The following is a 19,574-nucleotide window of genomic DNA, read 5'->3' on the forward strand; positions in this document are numbered from 1 at the left end:
AGCAGCCCAGCCACATCACCCACGGTGAACACTCAAACTCAATCAGGCTCCACCCACGTGCTCAGAGCCTCCAGTCAGATGGCTAGTCCCCTACTCCTAAATATGTGTGCAGACAATGATAGCCAAGCCATCTGAAAAAATACCGAACATGAGTGATGGAAAACAAATTCAACAGAAACATAAAAACATTCAAGAGAACCATGAGGGAGTAGTGGAGGGGGGAGAGCTTGGAAATAAAACATGACAAGAGAAGTAAAAAGCCTGAAAGAAAAAATGTGAGGTGCATCCAAGTGGCTCAGTCGGTTAAGCGTCCAACTCTTGATTTTGGCTCAGGTCATGATCTTATGATAGTGGGACCAAGCCCAGCACTAGGCTCCATGCTGAATGTGGAGCCTGCTTAAGATTCTTTCTCTCCCTTCCTCTGCCTCTCCTCCCCACTTGTGCTCTCTCTCAAAAAAAAAGAAAAGAAAAGAAAAAGAAAAGAATGTGAGATAAAGTAGAGGGGATCTCCTAGAAAGTAGAATCTAAAAAGCAGAAATGGAAAATAAAAGATAGTAATATTAGGGTCCATCCCCAGAGTCCAGTATCCAAAAACAAAGTTCCATAAAGTTTAAACCAAGAATCAAGAGGAAGTACCACAAAATAATTCAAGAAAACTTCTCAGACCCATACAGCATGGTTGTCAACTATCACTAGGTACTTGGCGCAACAAACTACTAAGGCACGAGATCATGACATTTCAGAACAATGAAAACCCCCCAAATGTCTATCACTCTGTGGTAATTCCATCTGTTTACTTTTCAGAGTCATACCTCAATTTTAACAAAAGGACACAAACTAGAAAGGGGTGCCACAACCTGGAAGATACCTAGAACGACTGTTATGAGTAACAAATTAGTATTGTGAATATATAAAGGATGCTACTGAAAAGGCAAGAATAAACAAGTTACCCCAAAATAGGCAAAGGACATGAACAGGCAATTCACTAGAAACATGAATGCCTAACAGATACGAAAACAAATGTTCAACTATGCCACATCAATAATAGCTCATACCTCTCTGACTGGCAAAAATTAAGAAGTCAGAAAAAAAACAAGTGTTTCTAAGACTGGGAAGCGACTGGAACTCAAGTTCATCGTGAAAAGGAGTATATAAATCTCCACAATTGCTCTGAAGAGTAATTCAACAGTACCTAGGAAAGTGGTGGACATGCATGCATGCCTTACGGAAGACCCAGAACTAGAGAAACATTTACATGTGTAAATGAAAATATTTACAACAATTCTGCTGCTACTTTTAGTAGTAAACATACGGAAAACATCAAGGTTCATCTACAGAAGAAACAATGAGCTGCAGAAGTCCTGATACAGAATAATACCAAAAAACTTTTTTTTCAATTTTTTTTTTTTTTTTTTTTTTTTAAGTAACCTCTATGCCCAATGTGGGACTTGAACCCTGGACCACAAGATCAAGAACCACAGGCTGCACCAACTAAGCCAGCCAGGCACCCCGAAGCAGTTTAAATTACTAACATGTATACACCTCAAAAACAGAGATGCTGCAGGAGGAAAATCAAGTTACATGATACACACAGCATGGCATTTATATCAAGTCTTTCCAGGCATTCATGCCCAATTGTCTGTGTCAAACCTTCGTCCTATCTTAACTGTGTTGACAAAGGACAACTTATGTGACTCCCTGTATCTTTTGTTTTTCAAATATGTGCTTTTTTACTTTTTTAAAAATTTTGGGGAAGTTTTATTCATCTGGGTGGGGAGGGAGAGGCGNTGTGTTATTTTTGTAATAAGTGGAGATAATTACCTACCTCATAAGATTGCTGTGGAGAAAAAGACATAAATGCACACAAACAGTGCCTGGCTGTTTATATGACCCCTCACGGTCTTTATACACAAACAAAAGTCCTAAAACTCTCAAACCAAGCACAAGAATGACTGATAACTGGACCTAAAATCACCCTTACTTCTGGGGAGGTAGGAAAGGAGAGGTGTGGGTTTAGAGTGAGAAACAACACGGCCTTCAATTTTACCGAGTCTTAGAAACTCACATTTGACAAGGCTTCATGGTACCTGTATCAATGTCTCTCATATTCCTTACATTTTTCCAAAACTTTTTAAGGATTTCATAATCCTTAACACGATTAAAAGAGCCAATAAGTAAAAGCATTCTGAAAACAAAAATGGTACACAGAAGCACTAGTTGGGGTTTTCTCTCATAAAAACCGGGCTAAGGACAAAGCAGGACACAGATCAGATGGCTGGCTGTACAGTGGATTTATTCCTTTATAGACAGTTTACTCATTTACTAATGTACCTCTTACTTTAGAAATACTTTTCCAGATACACTTCCGACACCTAAGTGTACTTGACATAAGAAACAGTACTTGCCGTCAGAGAATTCAGAACAGTAACAGAGGATTAAGAAAAATGAGAGAAGGACGAAGAAAAATAAATGTGCGTGTCAAGATTTTGGGGAGCAGAGACAGGAGTAACGAGGAAAAGACCACCTAACAGGATGAGCTCAGTATCCTATCCTCTGCTGCCACACAGCAGGAGGACTTAAGAGATCTGGAAGACCAGGTTCTCTTTGAGACTGAATTAACTGCTGCAGCGAGCTGTAGTTTATGGAAGGGTGGGCAGAGGAGGGGACTCCTGCAGCACGCAGCCCAGTGAAGAACATGCAGGTCCGGTGAGGGGCTAAGCTCCTTAAGGACACACTGGCCTGTTTCCAATTCCACATGAGACCTGGGCCACGACTCAGCCCCTAGCAACAGGTACGGGAGCACGGAAGATACACCATGCTCAACACTGCTCCAGTACACTCAGCCGGGACACCGGCCATATCTCGTGTTGTACTGTCCTCTAGCTCTCACCATACGAGCCACAGTGGCCTGCTGTGACCCCTCTCGTTGCACCACAGACACTCCTGCCACACGGCCTTCGCACATGCTGCTGCCTTGCCTGGGCACGTTCTTCCTCCCCTCGTCTCCTGTGACCTCCTCCTCTTCTTTCAGAACCCAATTCGAACATCATCTCCTTTACATGTCTTCCCAACAGCCCCTGCCTGGGTCCAACTCCCTTCTCACCGGATCTTCAGAGCACCTGCTGTCCCTCCCGCACGTCCCCATCACAGGCACACAACCACGATCCGTGTGCCTATCTAACTATGTCCCCCCCTCAAATGTGGAGTCTGCAGCGACAGAAACGGTTGTCTTTGCAACACTGCAGGTAACTCCAGGGGCTGGCACACAGAAGGTACTGAGGAAATGTTAGCTCAGTCAACACTTCAGTTGCCCAGATGTCTCTAAGGGCCCCTTTAGCCTTTCTGACTGGGAGCACAAGATATGAAATCGATCCCCCAAACTTATTTCTCACCAGAGAGTAAGAAAATCTCTTCCTGTCAAGCTTGTTCAGAGCAAAAGGTCTTTAGACAGTAGGAGCAATGTGTTCCAAAGTCACATACTAATGCTCACGCCCACTGCAGCTGTGCGGCTGATCTGAGGAAGACAGAGCCACAGCAAGCACTGTGGCCACACACACCAGCACCCCTCAATTTCAAGACTTACTATGCTGAATGTCTCCTGGTCCAGATCATCGTCCTCATCCTCTCCAATGGGGACAGGCTCACTTCCTGCTGTAATATGGACAGGACCCTGAGATCGCTTTGATTTACTTGAAGATTTGGCATCACCACCTTTAGGCTTTTAAAAAAGAGTTACAAGGAATCATTGTCATTTGTGCAATCCTGCCTTGCGAGCTGGACCTCTTACCTACGTCACATCACGCCATTGGGTAAGTGTGATGGGCGCAGTTTACAGAAGGCGCAAAATAAAGTCTTCAGAAACATCATATAATCAAATCTACACAATTAATGAATGGCTTAATCATACATCATTCCCATTTCTGTCTCCAAATACACCCAATTATAACTTCAGCTTCAGAACGATGTTATTTTGGCTTCTATCCCCTCATCCAATAAATGCACAAAAACATCATTAACAGGTTAAGATTATAAATTGCCAGAGCTCTTGTAAAGTATCACAAAGCAACTTTTATTAAGAGCTTATGAACATACACTTTGATCAAGGAATCTGTATTAACTTCAGTACTGTAAATGACTGAAATGCACATGAATTCACATGGATAAATCTCATTTATCTGTGAAAGGGTGCAGGATGGAGATACATATGTATACACTGACTTCACGTATGAACATTTAAAAACTTAGTATTATGCTTTGTTTATGATTCTTTAACACAGTGAAAGTGTAAAAACACAAATAGGAAGGTTTCAAACCCTGAGAGGAGAAAACAAGGAGGCAGAGTAATGAAATCAGAGAGGAACAGAGTGGCTTTCAACAGTGTCAGTAAGGTGTGCGCAGAACACAAAATACACCAGCCAAACAAAAGGCACTTGGAATAAACATGAAAAAATGTTGACAACAGCTATACACGGGTGGTGGATGAGTGGTAAATTGTTCCCCGTGCTTTTATTTTGGAAATGTTTCACTTAAAAAAATAAAAAAACAACCATCTTTCTGTGGGAGCACAGATACAAAGGTATCTGGCACAGGTATTCCTAACATAAAAAATTTCAAAGTGATTTCAATACGGGAAGTTTAAATTGCTTCTAAGATATATAACCAAATAGAATCTTCTTTATTCAAAGTGATTTTAACACTTATTCACTTGGAATGTTGTTTCTGATGTACTACTGAAGTGCGGAGAAAGGGCTACCCAGAGTCGGATTTGGTCTTCATTTTGTACTTGTACTTAAACATATAAGACAAGTTCCAAAGGGACTCATCAAGAAATCTACTATAGGGGCACCTGGGTGGCTCAGTCAGTTAAGCATCCAACTTCGGCTCAGGTCATGATCTCACGGTCGTGGGGTCGAGGCCCGCGTCGGGCTCTGTGCTGACAGCCAGCTCAGAGCCTAGAGCCTGTTTCAGATTCTGTGTCTCCCTCTCTCTCTGACCCTCCCCTGCTTGCTCATGCGCTCTCTGTGTCAGAAATAAATAAAATATAAATTAAAAAAAAAAGAAATCTACTATAGAGATCACCGGATGGTGGAATTATAGTAGCTATTTGTTTATATGTTTTAATGACTAAGGGTGAATTGCAAAATAATTTCATTAGAAGTCAGTATAAAGCAACACTACCAGAATTTTGTGGTTGGAATTAACTTCTTAATACTCCCAAAGTGAAGGTTATATAATAGCAAGGTTTTTCATCCTGCTCTAAAAACATCCTTTCCACTCTAAAAACCTCTCTTGATATATTTGGTTCAGGTCCTAGATGTGTCAAATATTCAAATTCATCTATGGATTCTTCTCCCATGAACATATGAACATATTTCAAGTCATTACTTGTGAATGCAGATTCTCTCACCTGTCCTAGTTCATTCAAAACTTCCCCTCTGAAATATGAGAGATCAACCGAAGGCCTTCCATATTGGAAAACAAAACAAAAAAAAAAACCCAAAACTGCACATTCCCCTCTCTGTAAGAGGAGGTGCAGGCATCCCCAAGGGCCCCATCCTTCCTTCTTGAATGTGCCCATAAAGAGACGATGGTTTCCGGACCCTCAAACCCCATTCTAAATCCTAGAACAAATTTCAAAGGCTGTGGGTATCTCAGTAGGTAGAAGGACACGGATACCTTCTCTTTCTTATCTTTTGACTTCTTCCTTTCCTTGTCCCCTTCTTTGTCTTTCCTAGAACTCATTTGTTTCTCCTTGTTCTCCTTGTTCTCCTTCTTCTTCTGTTTCTTTTTCATTGGACTTTTTTCTAAGCCATCATCCTAGAAAACAAACAGGACTATGAGCTTTAGCCACAAACTTTGTATCTACTCATCTGCTTTTAAGAGAGGAGCAACTGTCCACAATGGCTCATCACTACATCTACACTTAGAAGCTTGTTTTCATGCTTAAAGCCTTAATGCACGCACTCACACGACTCTATCAAGTTGCTGGTAATAACCAGTTAGGCCTGGAACAGCAGACCTCTTCACTCACGTCTAATTCTCACAGCAGCTCTTCAACCATAGGCATTATCATCCTCGTTTCACAGATGGAAAAAACTGAGGACCAGAGATGTTATATACCCATCTCCTAGTAACTGTCAAGGTTGCTAATTTTTTCATTCACGTACACATGACAAATCCATGCTACTTGCTGTACCCACTGCTGATCCTCTTGGAGCTAATCTCAAAGTACCAACACACCCAAAGGGGAATGACATAAAACCAGAAAGTTGTTACTCCCTGAAAGAACACACCAAATGTTACCACTTTTTCACTTTGCTCAGGCCAGAGGTCACAAGCTGGCAGACCCTGGGCCAAACCTGACCCACAGAAGCGTTCTATTGGCCCACGATGCACTGAACAGCAGAGCTGCGGCCCCTCTGCATCAGGCACCAGGCTCCTGGTGAGCACAGCTCCCACTACTTCTAACCTTTCTCACCACAAGGCTGGATGTCATGTGCCATTTATTGCTGCACCTTGCACAGGTCCCTTCATTTACTTCCACTATCTAGGACTCTACAATGGCTGACTTAAATGAACTGACTGATTCCTCTCTCATAAGCAAAGACATACAGATTCTATTTTCACTTTATTGACTCTTCATATAAACCGAACACACTTTGAATGGTCTTATACCAATTGGCAAAATACACATAGCCTAAAAGCGAACCGTCAACTGAAATCCAGCCATGTACCTTTACTTCTCCCTCTTCCGATGGGTTGTCTGAGTGTCTAGGAGATGAAAACTCAACCCCATGCTCATCTTTCGGCCTGGGCTCTTTGTTTTCCTTCTTTACTCGAGGCTTCCGCTTCTTTAATTTGGCCTGGAAAGAGGAAATGATGTTAAAACCACAAATTAAGTACCTCAAAAAGCACGACCAGGTAACATTAGGACTCTTTGGAGCAGGAGCAGACATGATCCAAAGAAGAAAATTCAAAGGCAATTCAAAGCATGCAACCAATTCTAGCTGGAGGGGGCGTAGAGGGGGGATGAGGAGAACAGTCACATAGGCCCTATACAGGTCCCTACACTACATAAAAGCATCTACATCCTTGAACCTATGGATTCCAGTGTTTGGAATTCACATTAAAGACAGAATACAAAAGAAGGAAAAACACCTTTATGCACAAAGACACCAATAAATTTGAGACTTAACAGTTAACATTTAAAAATCTAGAAATACACTCTATCTAAAAATTAAGGAAAAGGTTAAAATATTGTTGATCTATTCTAACCTGGTACAGAAATCTACAAGAAGTATAAACATGATCTAATGTGTCCCTCCAGAACCTAACATACACTTCATACTCACCATGCTCTCTGGAGAATGGCACTACTTATGACACTATTATATGAAAAAGGACCAGGAATGAAATGATAGAGACTTTTAAAATAAAATTTGTTTATGATACAGGGAAATTAATGCAAACGGCAGAGCTCTCAGAGGGCTAAGAACAAGTACCCATGAAGGCTGCTAGTATGTAACCTCTCTCCTCACTGTGTTTCTCATCCTTCTAGCTCTGAATTTGAAATGAAAAACTGGGAAAATAAAAGGAGATAAGGTTTAGATGAGTTCATTGGCAACTTCGCTGGTATTCTGCGCTGAGTAGGTAAGGCAGTTACACCTGAAGCTGAAGGCCAGTTTCTGAATTAGCTGTGGAGTCTAACTATCCATTAGACCTGTGGGACCCATCATTCAAGCAGCTCAGAGTTAGCTACACCAGGCAAACCTGGTGGTATTCATACAATAACTGAACTACGTTCCAAAGTTGAGGAAGCAGCATAAAGAAACCGCAAAAGCATTGTCTGGAAGTGGGGCTGGGAGAGGTGAGGACTATTTTGAGGCAAAACTGGAGGACAGTGGGCTTGTAAGAAAGGTGCCAAGATGTTTAGGCCAATTATTGAATGAACTTTTCTATTACTGCCAACAAAACATCATTAACGGACCCTCCAAAGCGACACGTGACTACAGAACATACCTCCTGGAGAGGGCAGGCATCCCTTCTCCTACCTAACTCTGGAGGGTCGGAGCCTCGGCCCCCTGAAGGATGCCTGGCCGGCAGCCCCACTCACCTCTTCCCCGCCCGTCACGGCCCCCTTCTTCTCCAGACTCTTCCTGAGCAGCTTCAGCAAGTAGTCCGCCCGGGTCTGCAGCTGCTTCCCCTGAGGCTTTTTGTCTGTCTCCACAGGCAGAATCTTCAACAGGAAAGGAAGAGAAGCACCCGCCACCACCCATGTCCCGGTTAGTGGATCAGGATACACAGAAACAACAAAGAACTGAGCAGTCCTTTCCCTCCCCAACCACCCGAAATACAGAGAAAGCCTCAGATCCTATCTCATGTCCGTGGCTCCCGGTCACTGAAAATCCCTCATGAGCCGTTCTCGTTTTACAAAATGGGATGGAGAAATCCAGCTCTCCCACTGGCTCCTACCTGTGCTGTTAACAGGGTAGAACAACTCAGGTAGGAGGGGCTTGTTGGCTTCATCTGCTAGAGCATCCCAGCCGTCGTGGATTTCCTCCTTCCAGGAGCAGGGAATCCCTGGAGCTAGGTTAAAGCTTCGTTTTAGATTGAAAATGCTTCTTAGAGCATTGCCGGAGAGCACTGAGCTATGCCAGGACGTGGTCCGTCCCTGCTACCATGGTGGGGCCTCTCGGGCCAGACTGGATTTGGTCTCAGTGCTTATGGCAGGGTGCTGTCACCCTCTCAGAACGCCACACGTGGGATGAGCATTATTTGACGTGCCAGGAAAAGCCCTGCCAGGAGCGCATCCTGCTAAAGTTTAAGCCGCTCAGCTTTCCCTGCTTACAGCTCTGAGCACGGCCTCACTGTCTGGTAGCCTGACTACAACGGGTAGGGTGGGAGGCTCGATTATGTGGGAGACGTACAGCCAAGGTTTAATCCCATTACAAAAAATACCAAGGTGTGGCTCACTCTTTGTGTGCAGAACAGAAATATGATTGCTTCAAATACAGTTTCAAACAAGGGCCAACAATTAAGGCCGAGGAATCCCTGCACTGTTAATAATCTTACCCTGGTATTTGTTGCAATGACATTTGATGTACAAAAATTAGAATTTTAAGATTTCTCCTGTGATTTCCCCAAAATTTCACCTGGTTATTATCTTCATCTATGTAATAGTGCCCCAGTCCACTAAAGACGGTAATATTCCCCAAAACAAAGAAATCCCAGGAATTTACTACTGTACTAATTTCCAATTTGATTCCCCAACCCCCCAGAAAATAGTTGAAAGTAAGTTATCAATACAAAAATATTATTCAACAAATCTTCTGGAAATCTCCAGCATCACAGACTTACTTACTTTGTCAGTTAACTTTAGCTCTGGATCTGTTTTAATTAATTCCCAGTTTCCATAGCCATGCTCATAAATTCCCAGGAGAAGACGCGAATCATCCTCCACCCCCCACTCGACATCGAAATGTGCAGCTTTCACTCGACAGGTTAAACAGTATCTAGAGGGATTTCAAAAACAGGAGGACATGAGAGGAGGGCCCTTTCAAATACGGAAACGAACAGAAATGAACACGGACAAAGTATCCTGATGCATTACAAAGGACAGTGAAAACAGGACCTGACAACACATGACTGAACCTCAAATCCACTTTCTTACAACACAACCACAAGTGTGCACAGGACAGACTCACTTTTTTTTTTCTTCAGGGTCCACGGGGATAGATTTATGCAGCATCTCAAACTCTTCCTCGTGTTGTATAATGGATTTCACATTAACTTGAACACCAGATATTTTGATTGTTGGGCCTCTCTTTTTCCCTGGTCCTTTCCCTAAAGAACACCAGTTTCACATGAGTTAAGTGAGAATTTGCTGGAATTCCACAGAAAACACAGCAGCAAACCCTGAACTCTTATTCACTGGAAATAGATCTGTGGCTTATTGTTAGTTCAAAGATGTAATCTAAAGTCAAGAGTTTCTCAATGTTTATAGAGTAACCTCTAAACAATTCGGTTTTTTAAGAGTTAGGATTTTTTTAATCCACTGGTATTTTAATTTTCCTGTTTTATACTTTGGTTCTAAAATTAAAAGTAAAAAAGAAAATCTGGAAGGATTAATAGTAATGCTGACGATTTTTGTGTTCTAACTACCCTATTAACAGAATTCAAGAAAAGTCGATTTTTTTAAGTTTATTTATTTATTTTGAGAGAGAGACAGACAGAGAGAATGTGAGCATGGGAGGGCAAGAAAGAGAAAGAGAGAGAATCCCAAACTCAAAACTGTGAGACCATAACCTGAGCTGAAATCAAGAGTTGGATGTTCAACCGACTCAGCCACCCAGGCACCACAAGAAAACTCAAGTGTTACACAGACGATCTTCTCCATGAAAAAAGTAGATCAAGTTAATACCAACTGAAATTATGAACATAAGGTGTCATGGAAAGACTTCTTTAGCCCTAGTGCCAGAATAAAATAATCCTAGAATTAAAGATGAAACCCAATCGACTCTAGCCAGAGTCCAGCACTAGATGATGATGCTTATCTATGAAAGGAAAAATGGCTCAGAGCCTGAGAAAAGATTTCTCTTTTTTTAACATTCAAGTTGATAGAATGATGCTATAATTACAAACCATTATTTAGATACTCTTCTGTAACCCACTAGAAGTCACTTGCAAATGCTCTTCCCAACACAGAAGAGAGCTAGAACAGAATGTGTGAACGTAGGAAAGGTACTTCTCTAAACTCAGAATTCTGGGATTTAATTCCCAAATCTGCACATAGTACCCCTTCCTCCCTTTCCTTTCCTCACTCTCACTTCTAGTTATTAACCTGAGTTATCAGTTTCTCCATCTGTAAAACAAAAGGATTACAACAGAAATATGGGCAAAGGATAAAGAGACAACTCACAGAGAAGGAAATACAAATGATTCCTAAACATTTGAAAAATACTCAAACTAATGCACAAGGAACATGCAAATTAAACATATAAGCATACCATTTCTGACCTATCATGTTGACAAATTCAAGAATTTGAAAACATTATGTTGGTGAGACCAATAGGAGACCAACACCCTCATCCAGTGCTTGGTGGGAGAGCATGGTACAAAATGGAATGCATACAAAATTATCTGCCACCACACTGTGAAGCAGAAGATTATATTATATAGCTGAATGTCCCTTAACATATGGTATATCCATAATGGATTATGCAAGTCTTAAAAAAATAAAAATCAGGCAATGGGAAAAAGATGAATCATTTTTAATGGTGTTGAGATATATAGTAACCAAACAGAAAAATAAATACATAAAATTGGATACACCAGGAAAAAGTCCAAGAGGGTCAGAGATATAAAAGTAAATGAAATCATACAAGAAAAGGAAAAAGTTACAGTGAGTTCCTTTTTTTATTATCCTGGGAGTAGAAGAAATGTTTTCAAGTGACTCACAATCTAAATACAATAAGGTAAGAAGAGTGATACATTTGATTATATAAAAAAATCTGCTAAAGTTTTCTTAAACTGCCGTAAGCAAAGTAAAAAAACAGATTACAAACTATAGGGGAAAACTAAGAACTTTCATCAGAAAAAGACATCCTAAAAGTTAAGACCAATAGCTCAAAAGAAAACAAAGTAGAAAATGGGCGGTTCACAAATGGCTCTTAGAAAAACCTTACTCATTAAAAGAAAAACAAGATACCATTTCTCATCTATCATCTTGGCAAAAACCCAACCATTTGACAATATCCTGTTTGTGAGGCCTGTGAACAGCACCAATATCCATTGCTGGCGGCAGGATACATGGTACCAGACAGCTGGAGGAGAATTTGGCAAATTCCAACCAAGTCCTATTTCCCCAGGACCCAGCAATCCCCCTTCCAGAAACCAATCCAAGAGATGCACTGGCAGAGATACGAAACAGCAGATTCATTAGACTATGAATTCACTGTGGCTTTCTTTAAAACAGCCAAAGACTAAAAACAACGCAAATACTCACTGCTCAGGAACAATGAAGTCTGAACTAACATTTACTACGTGGTGGAGCACTGCAATTGCAAAAGGGAAGGAAGGAGTGATCTCTACAAGTGAAAATATGTAGGAACACAACACACGGCACACTACCTTCTATACCGAAGGGGAAATACACACACACTAAAATTCTTACAGAGAATCGGTAGAAAAATAAACCTAAAGTATTATTAGAAACACTGACCTATGGAGGAGAAGAAAGCAGGACTGAGGGCTGGGATGAAAGTAAGATTCTCCAAATGAATCTTGTGTTTCAGAGTTTTGGAACTCACAATCATGTAAATGTTTGAGAGTTAAGTCAAAATGAGAAAAGCAATCCCTACAAGTTGAAAATAAATGAAACTTAAAGGCGTTGCACCATTAAGTGGGTGAGCTAACCACAGAGAGAAAAGAACTTCAAATAATTTTAAAACACAGTATTTTGACTGCACAGAGCTAGTGGGATATAATCTAAAGACCATCCCCCCCCCCCAAAAAAAGCAAAGAAATAAAACTTTACTTTGAGGTTTGAGGAATAAGACTCATATTTAGAAATGTGTCCAATGTAGGATAAGACAAATACATAATTATGTTAGCTTTTTCAGGAACACAAATTTTCCGCCTAAGGAAAGACTTATCAATAATCTTACATCTGAATGAGAAATGTCATCCTGAACCCGAGTTCATGGCAGTTCATGGCAAATACAGGGAGAGGGAACAAGTTACCCAATAGCAGGAGGAAGCAATTAACCAGATCCAGAATGAGAACATGAATCAAAAAAGAAGGATGTGGGAGGCAGGCGATTGTTACAACGAAATCTCACCAAAATATACTGAGAGATGGAAATAGCAAGGTACAGAACAGTGTGCTTGCTGCATTTTTGTGCTGTAAGGGGGAAAAAAGTCATCTATTCATTTTTTGTAATATGTATTTTCTTATTTCTGGAAAGATACAAGAAATAGGGATACCAGTTTTTCAATTTTGAACCATGTAGAAGTAAAACTGATTCACAACAATTACAGTGAAAAAAGAAAACACTGTAAACTTAAAGTTTACTTTTGGGTGTCTTCTGAGCACTATAAAAACACATACTGGGATCACTCTTTAAACCACTTTAAGTTTCTTTCACAAAAAAGGAAAAGACATCTAAAGAAACTTTTGACTCTAATGAAGATACTTAAAAATTTTTTTAATGTTTATTTATTTTTGAGAGAGAGAGAGAGAGCGTGCGTGCGCACATGAGCGAGTAGGGAAGGAGCAGAGAGAGAGGGAGACACAGAATCCAAAGCAGGCTCCAGGCTCTGGGCTGTCAGCACAGAGCCCTACACAGGGCTCAAACTCATGAACCATGAGATCACGACCTGAGCCGAAGTTGGACGCTTAACTGACCAACCAGGCGCCCCATCTAACTGAAGACATTTTAAAATTTCACTAGTTTCAATAATATCCTTAAACAAATCTAAAGCACAAATACCTCTTCGCTCATCTTGGCTAACACTGCAAGGCAGACACCATGCTAATAAGCACTTTACAGGTATGGGATGACACGGTAATCATCTGTGGCTGGCACCCTTACTCCCAGCAAATGAGACCCGTTGAGAGGGTATAACTTGTCAGGCATAATTATAACAAATTCTAGTGGCACAAAAATCTCACTGTAACAATAATGTTTACAATATTCATCTCATATTTTATTTATTCTAATTCTCTAAATCCTTTAAGTTTGCCACACCACAACTCATGTCTGCATATCCCAGATACTGAGAGATGCTTGTTGTTGACAACGTCCTCATTTGCAGCCGAAATACAGATGTGTCCACTCAGCTCTGCCCACTCAGAACTTTTACAGCATTAACACGAATCTAAGGTTTCTGGAGCAACATCAGAAGAAACCACTCACACTGTTCATTACTCTCCACCTTCTACAAATCAACTTCATTTGTAAGTCGAGCTCTGGGATCTCACAACGTTGAGCTCACAGAAAGGCAGGTCAGAATACACACCTCAAAGGATTAGGGATGCATGGGATAGAAGTCTGTTCTTCCAAAAACAGCCCCTTAGCAGAATTCCCTTCCCAAATGCCGGGTCCAGGAGAACCACGGGTCGGGGCTCGCAGACTTACCCTCGCTGGCATTTTCTTTCAGCTGTTCTTCATACTCCTGCATTGCTGATACACAGCTGTTGTGAATCAGCTCACCCAGGCGTTTCAGATCCGCTACAGACTTATCTACCAGCTCTGCATCACGGGCTATGCACTCCAGCCTGAGGAAGGACAGACATGGGGACACATCAATGCCCTGTGCCCACTGTTCTAATGTCACATGAGATACCACCTGGTCTCCTACATGTTTGCTCCTGCGAAGACATCTTTCTCTCCTTTCCCTCACTGGTCATGCCAAGGCTCCAACCAAAAGCCCTCCAACAGTGACCCAGGGCTAATGTATTCATTTTGCATCATTAAGAACTGTGCCTTGGAGTAGTCCACAAAACAAAGTAATTTAAAAAAACACAGGGAAAAGGAGTCGGCTTCCTTTACTAACTAGATGAGCTGTCTGACAATGGTATCAGGTCAAGTGATAAATCTGCATGCTGCTTTATGCTCACAATCCTTTCTCCAGCCCTTCTCCCCATTCATTACAATATTCCCAGAAGCAAAGTACAGTTACTGCTCCAATATGTTTCACTAATCTCACATGAAGCACGCAAATACGCCAACATCTAAAAATCAGTCTGCCGAAAGGAGCCAGATACACTTTTCCAGACCCTGGTGGTTTTTATGGTAATGAGCTCAAAGACCAGCATTCTGTCCTGCAGGATCAGCAACAATCCTGGGAAGGTGCACCTGACTCTCTCGGTTTCACTGTTGCTACTGCTACACATCATTGCTTGCTCTCCAAATGGACAGGACAAAACAAAACACACAGGCTTGTGATGTTCTTCTATTCCAGAAGTTTATCAGGAGTAAAAGAAAGATATCTGGTATTCCCTTCAAATCAGTACTATTATTTATAGGATATATTGCTAATTCTGGACAAAGTACTAAACTAGCTTGAAATGGTCTTTTGTTGAAATCCAACTTGTGAGTTCATTTTCAGAATGCTTGTAAAATAGTAAAATAGTAAGGACAGCCAACCCTTTAGTAAGTTAAAATTGGCAAGGTATTAAGCTATTTGCATTTAATCCTCATGACACCCTAATTAAGAAGTAGAAGACTACAAAATCACAAATTTACATTACTAAATAAGAACTAGGATGCAAATAGTTACATGTATTCTTTCAAATGGAATTACGTGAACATTTCTTCTGGAAATGATTTCTTTGTATTACAGTTTTGAATATACTTGCTTCATCTTCCATTCCAGCAAAATCTCTGTACAGATAGACGGTCATCTTTGTCATCCCTCCCCAAAAAGCCATGTACAATCACACAACACACATGTACGTGTAAAAGAATGTTTCTAGGAAAATGTTCTTAGCATTAGTATTAAATGGAGAGTACCACCCCACCCCAAAAAACCTTACTACATAATAAAAAACAGGTGGATAAGGAGCTTACCGTTCAAGAGGGAGACCAAACTTCTTATATGCCTTGATGAACCTAAGAGGATCAATAAAACAGATTTAAAAAGAGACTTTTAGCTCTGCTGATGCAAAGACAACGCATCCTGTGATAAAATACGTCACACACACTGTCAAAACAGACTGAATCCAATCCTGGCAAGTGCCACTAACTAAAAGAGTGCTGAATGACTCTGAAACTTGTCAACTGAAAATAATGAGTGCTAAAAATGTCAAAGCAAAAATCAATCTTACTTTCGTGACTGAGCAAGAAATTGAAGGGACATAACAGAGAACAGTGACCTAACTCTAATAATATCCTTTGTAAAAGGTACAAGTTTGTGGAGTTCAATATGGAATAAATGATTCAACCACCACAACTCTTGTGATAAGACCCCAATATGGTTAACCACTCTATTCAGTCCAATACTGTTACTATCGATTCCACACAGTAATGTTTTTTATTATTTTCCGGTTGATAACACAACTGTAAGATTTTTAAGACTGCCTCAAATACTTCTGGGAACAAGGCAAAGTAAAATAAATACAGGATTTAAAAGTTCTTAGGCAAAACTATTTTGCAAACTCTACTGACTCCTCCTGCCCAACCTTGTCTGCAAACAAAAATCCAATCGATCCTTCCACAAATCTCTACCCTAAACTGTATTCGAGGTCAGCTCACACGTCATCTGTTCCCCTCCTGACAGCTAACCACTAGCACTGTCACTAGAAAGCAGGATCTCATGATACATCATAGTCCTCACCGTCATCTGTCACATCACTAAAATCATCTGGTTAGGAAAGAGTGTAAGATGAGATACAACGGCAGCGGGGGTGGGGGCAATAAATGGGCTTCGAGAACGCAGTGACCAAAGAAAACAGGCATGGGAATGAGGAAGACAAGAGCTGAGAAACAATACTACTGGAACAGCATGGGTACAAGGATTAGGAAAGTATTACACATGGGAAAATGAACATGAAGATTATCCCTCAACTCTACAATTCTCCTTAATTTCTACTGTAATATTTTACGTATGAAATAACATGATGTTTGGGAATTACTTCAAAATAGTACTCTGAGGGAGAAGCATTTCTGGAATGGCAGAGTAACATCCTCTGAAAATCTGCTCCTCCGTAAAAGCAATAAGAACACTGGCAAAATATTGTCAAGATCACTCGGTTACAACTCTGGAAATTAACCAAAGGCTTGCAACTGTCTAAGGAACATTTGCTCAAGAAAATGGCTGGATCTCAGAAGAACTGAAAGTTCTCTGGCATTTTTACTTGCATGGGTCTATTCCCATGCTCCTCTCTCCAACCTCTGTGACAGCTTTGAAAACCACTACCTTTGCAACTACAATGCTGTCCAAAGCAGTGGCATGGCAGCCACTGGCGGAGACAGAACAGGTATGGAAATACCCCAAAACTCTTTTCCACAAGAATAGACAGCACCCCGAGGAACTCCACCCTCAGGCTTGCTTTACTTGACCTAACTGTCTGTGAAGAGCATTGTCCACGGTTCAGTGGCGAAAACAACTGGAGGCAAAGGTTTAAGACCACAACTGCTTAAGGCATCATTCCCAGTTTGGGATATCAACAGGATGACCAAAAGGAAAAACTGATGGGAATGTCTATAGGGTACTTTGAAACACTGACATATTCCTGAGAATCCATAAACTCACACGTGTGCAGGGCTATTGCATGCAAGAACTGAGAAGTTGTTAATCTCTCACCTCCAGCTGGCCCATGGCTCTGTACAAGCAAGAACTGAAAAAGGCAGAATTGTACACTGGCTGCCAGAGCACTGAAAACAGGCCCTCAATCTACACACAGAGCTCTCCCGTGAAGGCTGGTAGACTTACTGGCTCAAGGCATTTGAAGAAATCTGTCCAATCATTAGCTAATGGCTAAGCTAAATAAGCAAAGACTTCAACATTTGAACATGACAAAAAATACAGACTTCACAGAACTAGTCCGGGAAACTTACTAAATGAACAAAAAGTAAACAGCAAACACAACCAACTCTGGCTGTCAAGGGAAATCTGATTTCCAGACTTGCCACATTATACTACTTACAATGTCCAGTTTTTAACAACAACAAAAAAAAATGTGGAAAACACAAAGAAACAAAAAAGGAGAGCCTATGTGCAAAAAAAAAAAAAGCAGTCAATGAAAATTGTCCGAGGAAGTCCAGAAGTAGGAAAAGTTGGACTTCCAAAACAAACAAGAAATTTGGCCATTCTGAAATAAATAAAAATAGAGAATCTGTTGCTACCAGACTAGCCTTAAAAGAAATACTAAAGAGTCCTCATGCAGAAATGAAAGGACACTAAACAGTAACTCAAATCCACACAAAGACCTAAGAGCCTCACAAAGAGCAACTAGATAAATAAACAGAACAAGAGCATAAATATATTTTTAATTGTAACACTTTTCTCCTCCCATCTGATTTTATTCATTCATTCATTCATTCGTTCGTTCTTAAGTTTTATTTGAGAGAGAGAGCAACCATGAGTGGGAGATGGTCAGAGAGATAGAGGGAGAGAATCTCAAGTGGGTGCAGAACCTGACATAACCTTATGGCTCATGAGATTATGACCTGAGCTGGAATCAAGAAATGGACACTTATCTGGGGCACCAGGGTGGTTCAGTCAATTAAGCACCTGGCTCAGGTCATGATCTCACGGTTTGTGGGTTCAGGCCCCATATTGGGCTTTGTGCTGACAGTTTGGAGCCTGGACCCTGCTTCACATTCTGTGTCTCCCTCTCTCTCTGCCCCTCCCTGGCTCTCACTGTCTCTCTCTCTCTCTCTTAAATATAAATAAACATTTAAAAAAATTAAAAAAAAGAAAGAATCAGACGCTTATCCAACTGAGCCACTCAGGTGCACACCCCACCAGCTGATTCTTTAAAATAACTGCATAAAGCAATGATTATAAAACTGTGTTAATGGGTTTATAACATGTAAAAATATAACTTGTTTGACAATAACAGCACAGAAGAGGGATAAGGAATGAAGCTATATTGGAGTAAAACTTTAAGACAGCATTGGAATTAAGTTGATGATAACCCAAACAAAACCGTTTCAAGTTAAAGTACTAATTATAATCTCCAAGGCAACCACTAAGAAAATAACTCTGAAAATACAGTAAAAGAAACTATCTAGGAAAATTATAAGAAATACAAAGAAATAGGGAATTAAAATGATATACTAAAAAACACCTATATAACACAAAAGTTGGTAGTCCTAGGAATAAGGAAAAAAAAAGTCGTAAGACATAAACAAACAGCAAAATGCAGACATAAATTCTATCTTCTCAATAACATGAAATGCAAATACAATTAAAGACTCCAATCAAAAGGAAGAAATTGAAAGAATAGATTTTTTTTAAAAATGAAAGAACTATATACTGTCTATAAGAGACACAGCTATGGGCGCCTGGATGGCTTAGTCGGTTAAGCGTCCGACTTTTGCTTAGGTCATGATCTCGCGGTTCGTGGGTTCGAGCCCCGCGTCGGGCTCTGTGCTGATTGCCAGCTCAGGGCCTGGAGCCTGTTTCAGAGTCTGTGACTCCCTCTGTCTCTGACCCTCCCCTGCTCACGCTGTCTCTCTCTCTCTCTCCTAGAAATAAATAAAACATAAAAAAAAAAAAGAGAGACACAGCTAGATTCAAAGACATCATACCGAAGTAAAAATGATAGAAAAAGATAATGTGCATACAATATCAAAAAGGAGCTGAAGTGGCAACACTAGTATCACATTTTTATTTTATTTATTTATGAGAAAGAAAGAGAGAGAGAGAGCGTGTGCGCGTGCAAGTTGGGGAGGGGCAGAGAAGGAGGGAGAGAGAGAGAGACTCTAAGCAAGCTCCGTTTGATCAGCAGAGAGGACAAGCAGCTCACACTCACAAACCCACAAGATCATGACCTGAGCTGAAACCAGAGCCAGACGCTTAACCAACTGAGCCACCTAGTCGCTCCTAGAATCAGGTTTTTAAAA

General features: G+C 40.8%; 1 protein-coding gene across 2 annotated transcripts in view; it reads right to left on the reverse strand.

The window, feature by feature from the left end:
- The window catches only part of CHD2 (chromodomain helicase DNA binding protein 2), a 121,744-nt gene that overhangs the window by 19,911 nt on the left and 82,259 nt on the right, over nucleotides 1-19,574 (reverse strand). For both annotated transcript variants that reach the window (XM_077774385.1, XM_077774384.1), the window contains 8 exons: nucleotides 15,573-15,614; nucleotides 14,139-14,278; nucleotides 9,705-9,843; nucleotides 9,362-9,512; nucleotides 8,114-8,236; nucleotides 6,735-6,863; nucleotides 5,677-5,817; nucleotides 3,584-3,718 (listed from right to left, as the gene is read on the reverse strand). In XM_077774385.1, the coding sequence (XP_077630511.1) occupies nucleotides 3,584-3,718; nucleotides 5,677-5,817; nucleotides 6,735-6,863; nucleotides 8,114-8,236; nucleotides 9,362-9,512; nucleotides 9,705-9,843; nucleotides 14,139-14,278; nucleotides 15,573-15,614 (1,000 nt within the window). The remainder of the gene's footprint in view (nucleotides 1-3,583; nucleotides 3,719-5,676; nucleotides 5,818-6,734; nucleotides 6,864-8,113; nucleotides 8,237-9,361; nucleotides 9,513-9,704; nucleotides 9,844-14,138; nucleotides 14,279-15,572; nucleotides 15,615-19,574) is intronic.

This window comes from Crocuta crocuta, unplaced genomic scaffold (assembly GCF_008692635.1).
Source record: "Crocuta crocuta isolate KB4526 unplaced genomic scaffold, BGI_CrCroc_1.0 scaffold7, whole genome shotgun sequence".
Lineage (NCBI taxonomy): Eukaryota > Metazoa > Chordata > Mammalia > Carnivora > Hyaenidae > Crocuta > Crocuta crocuta.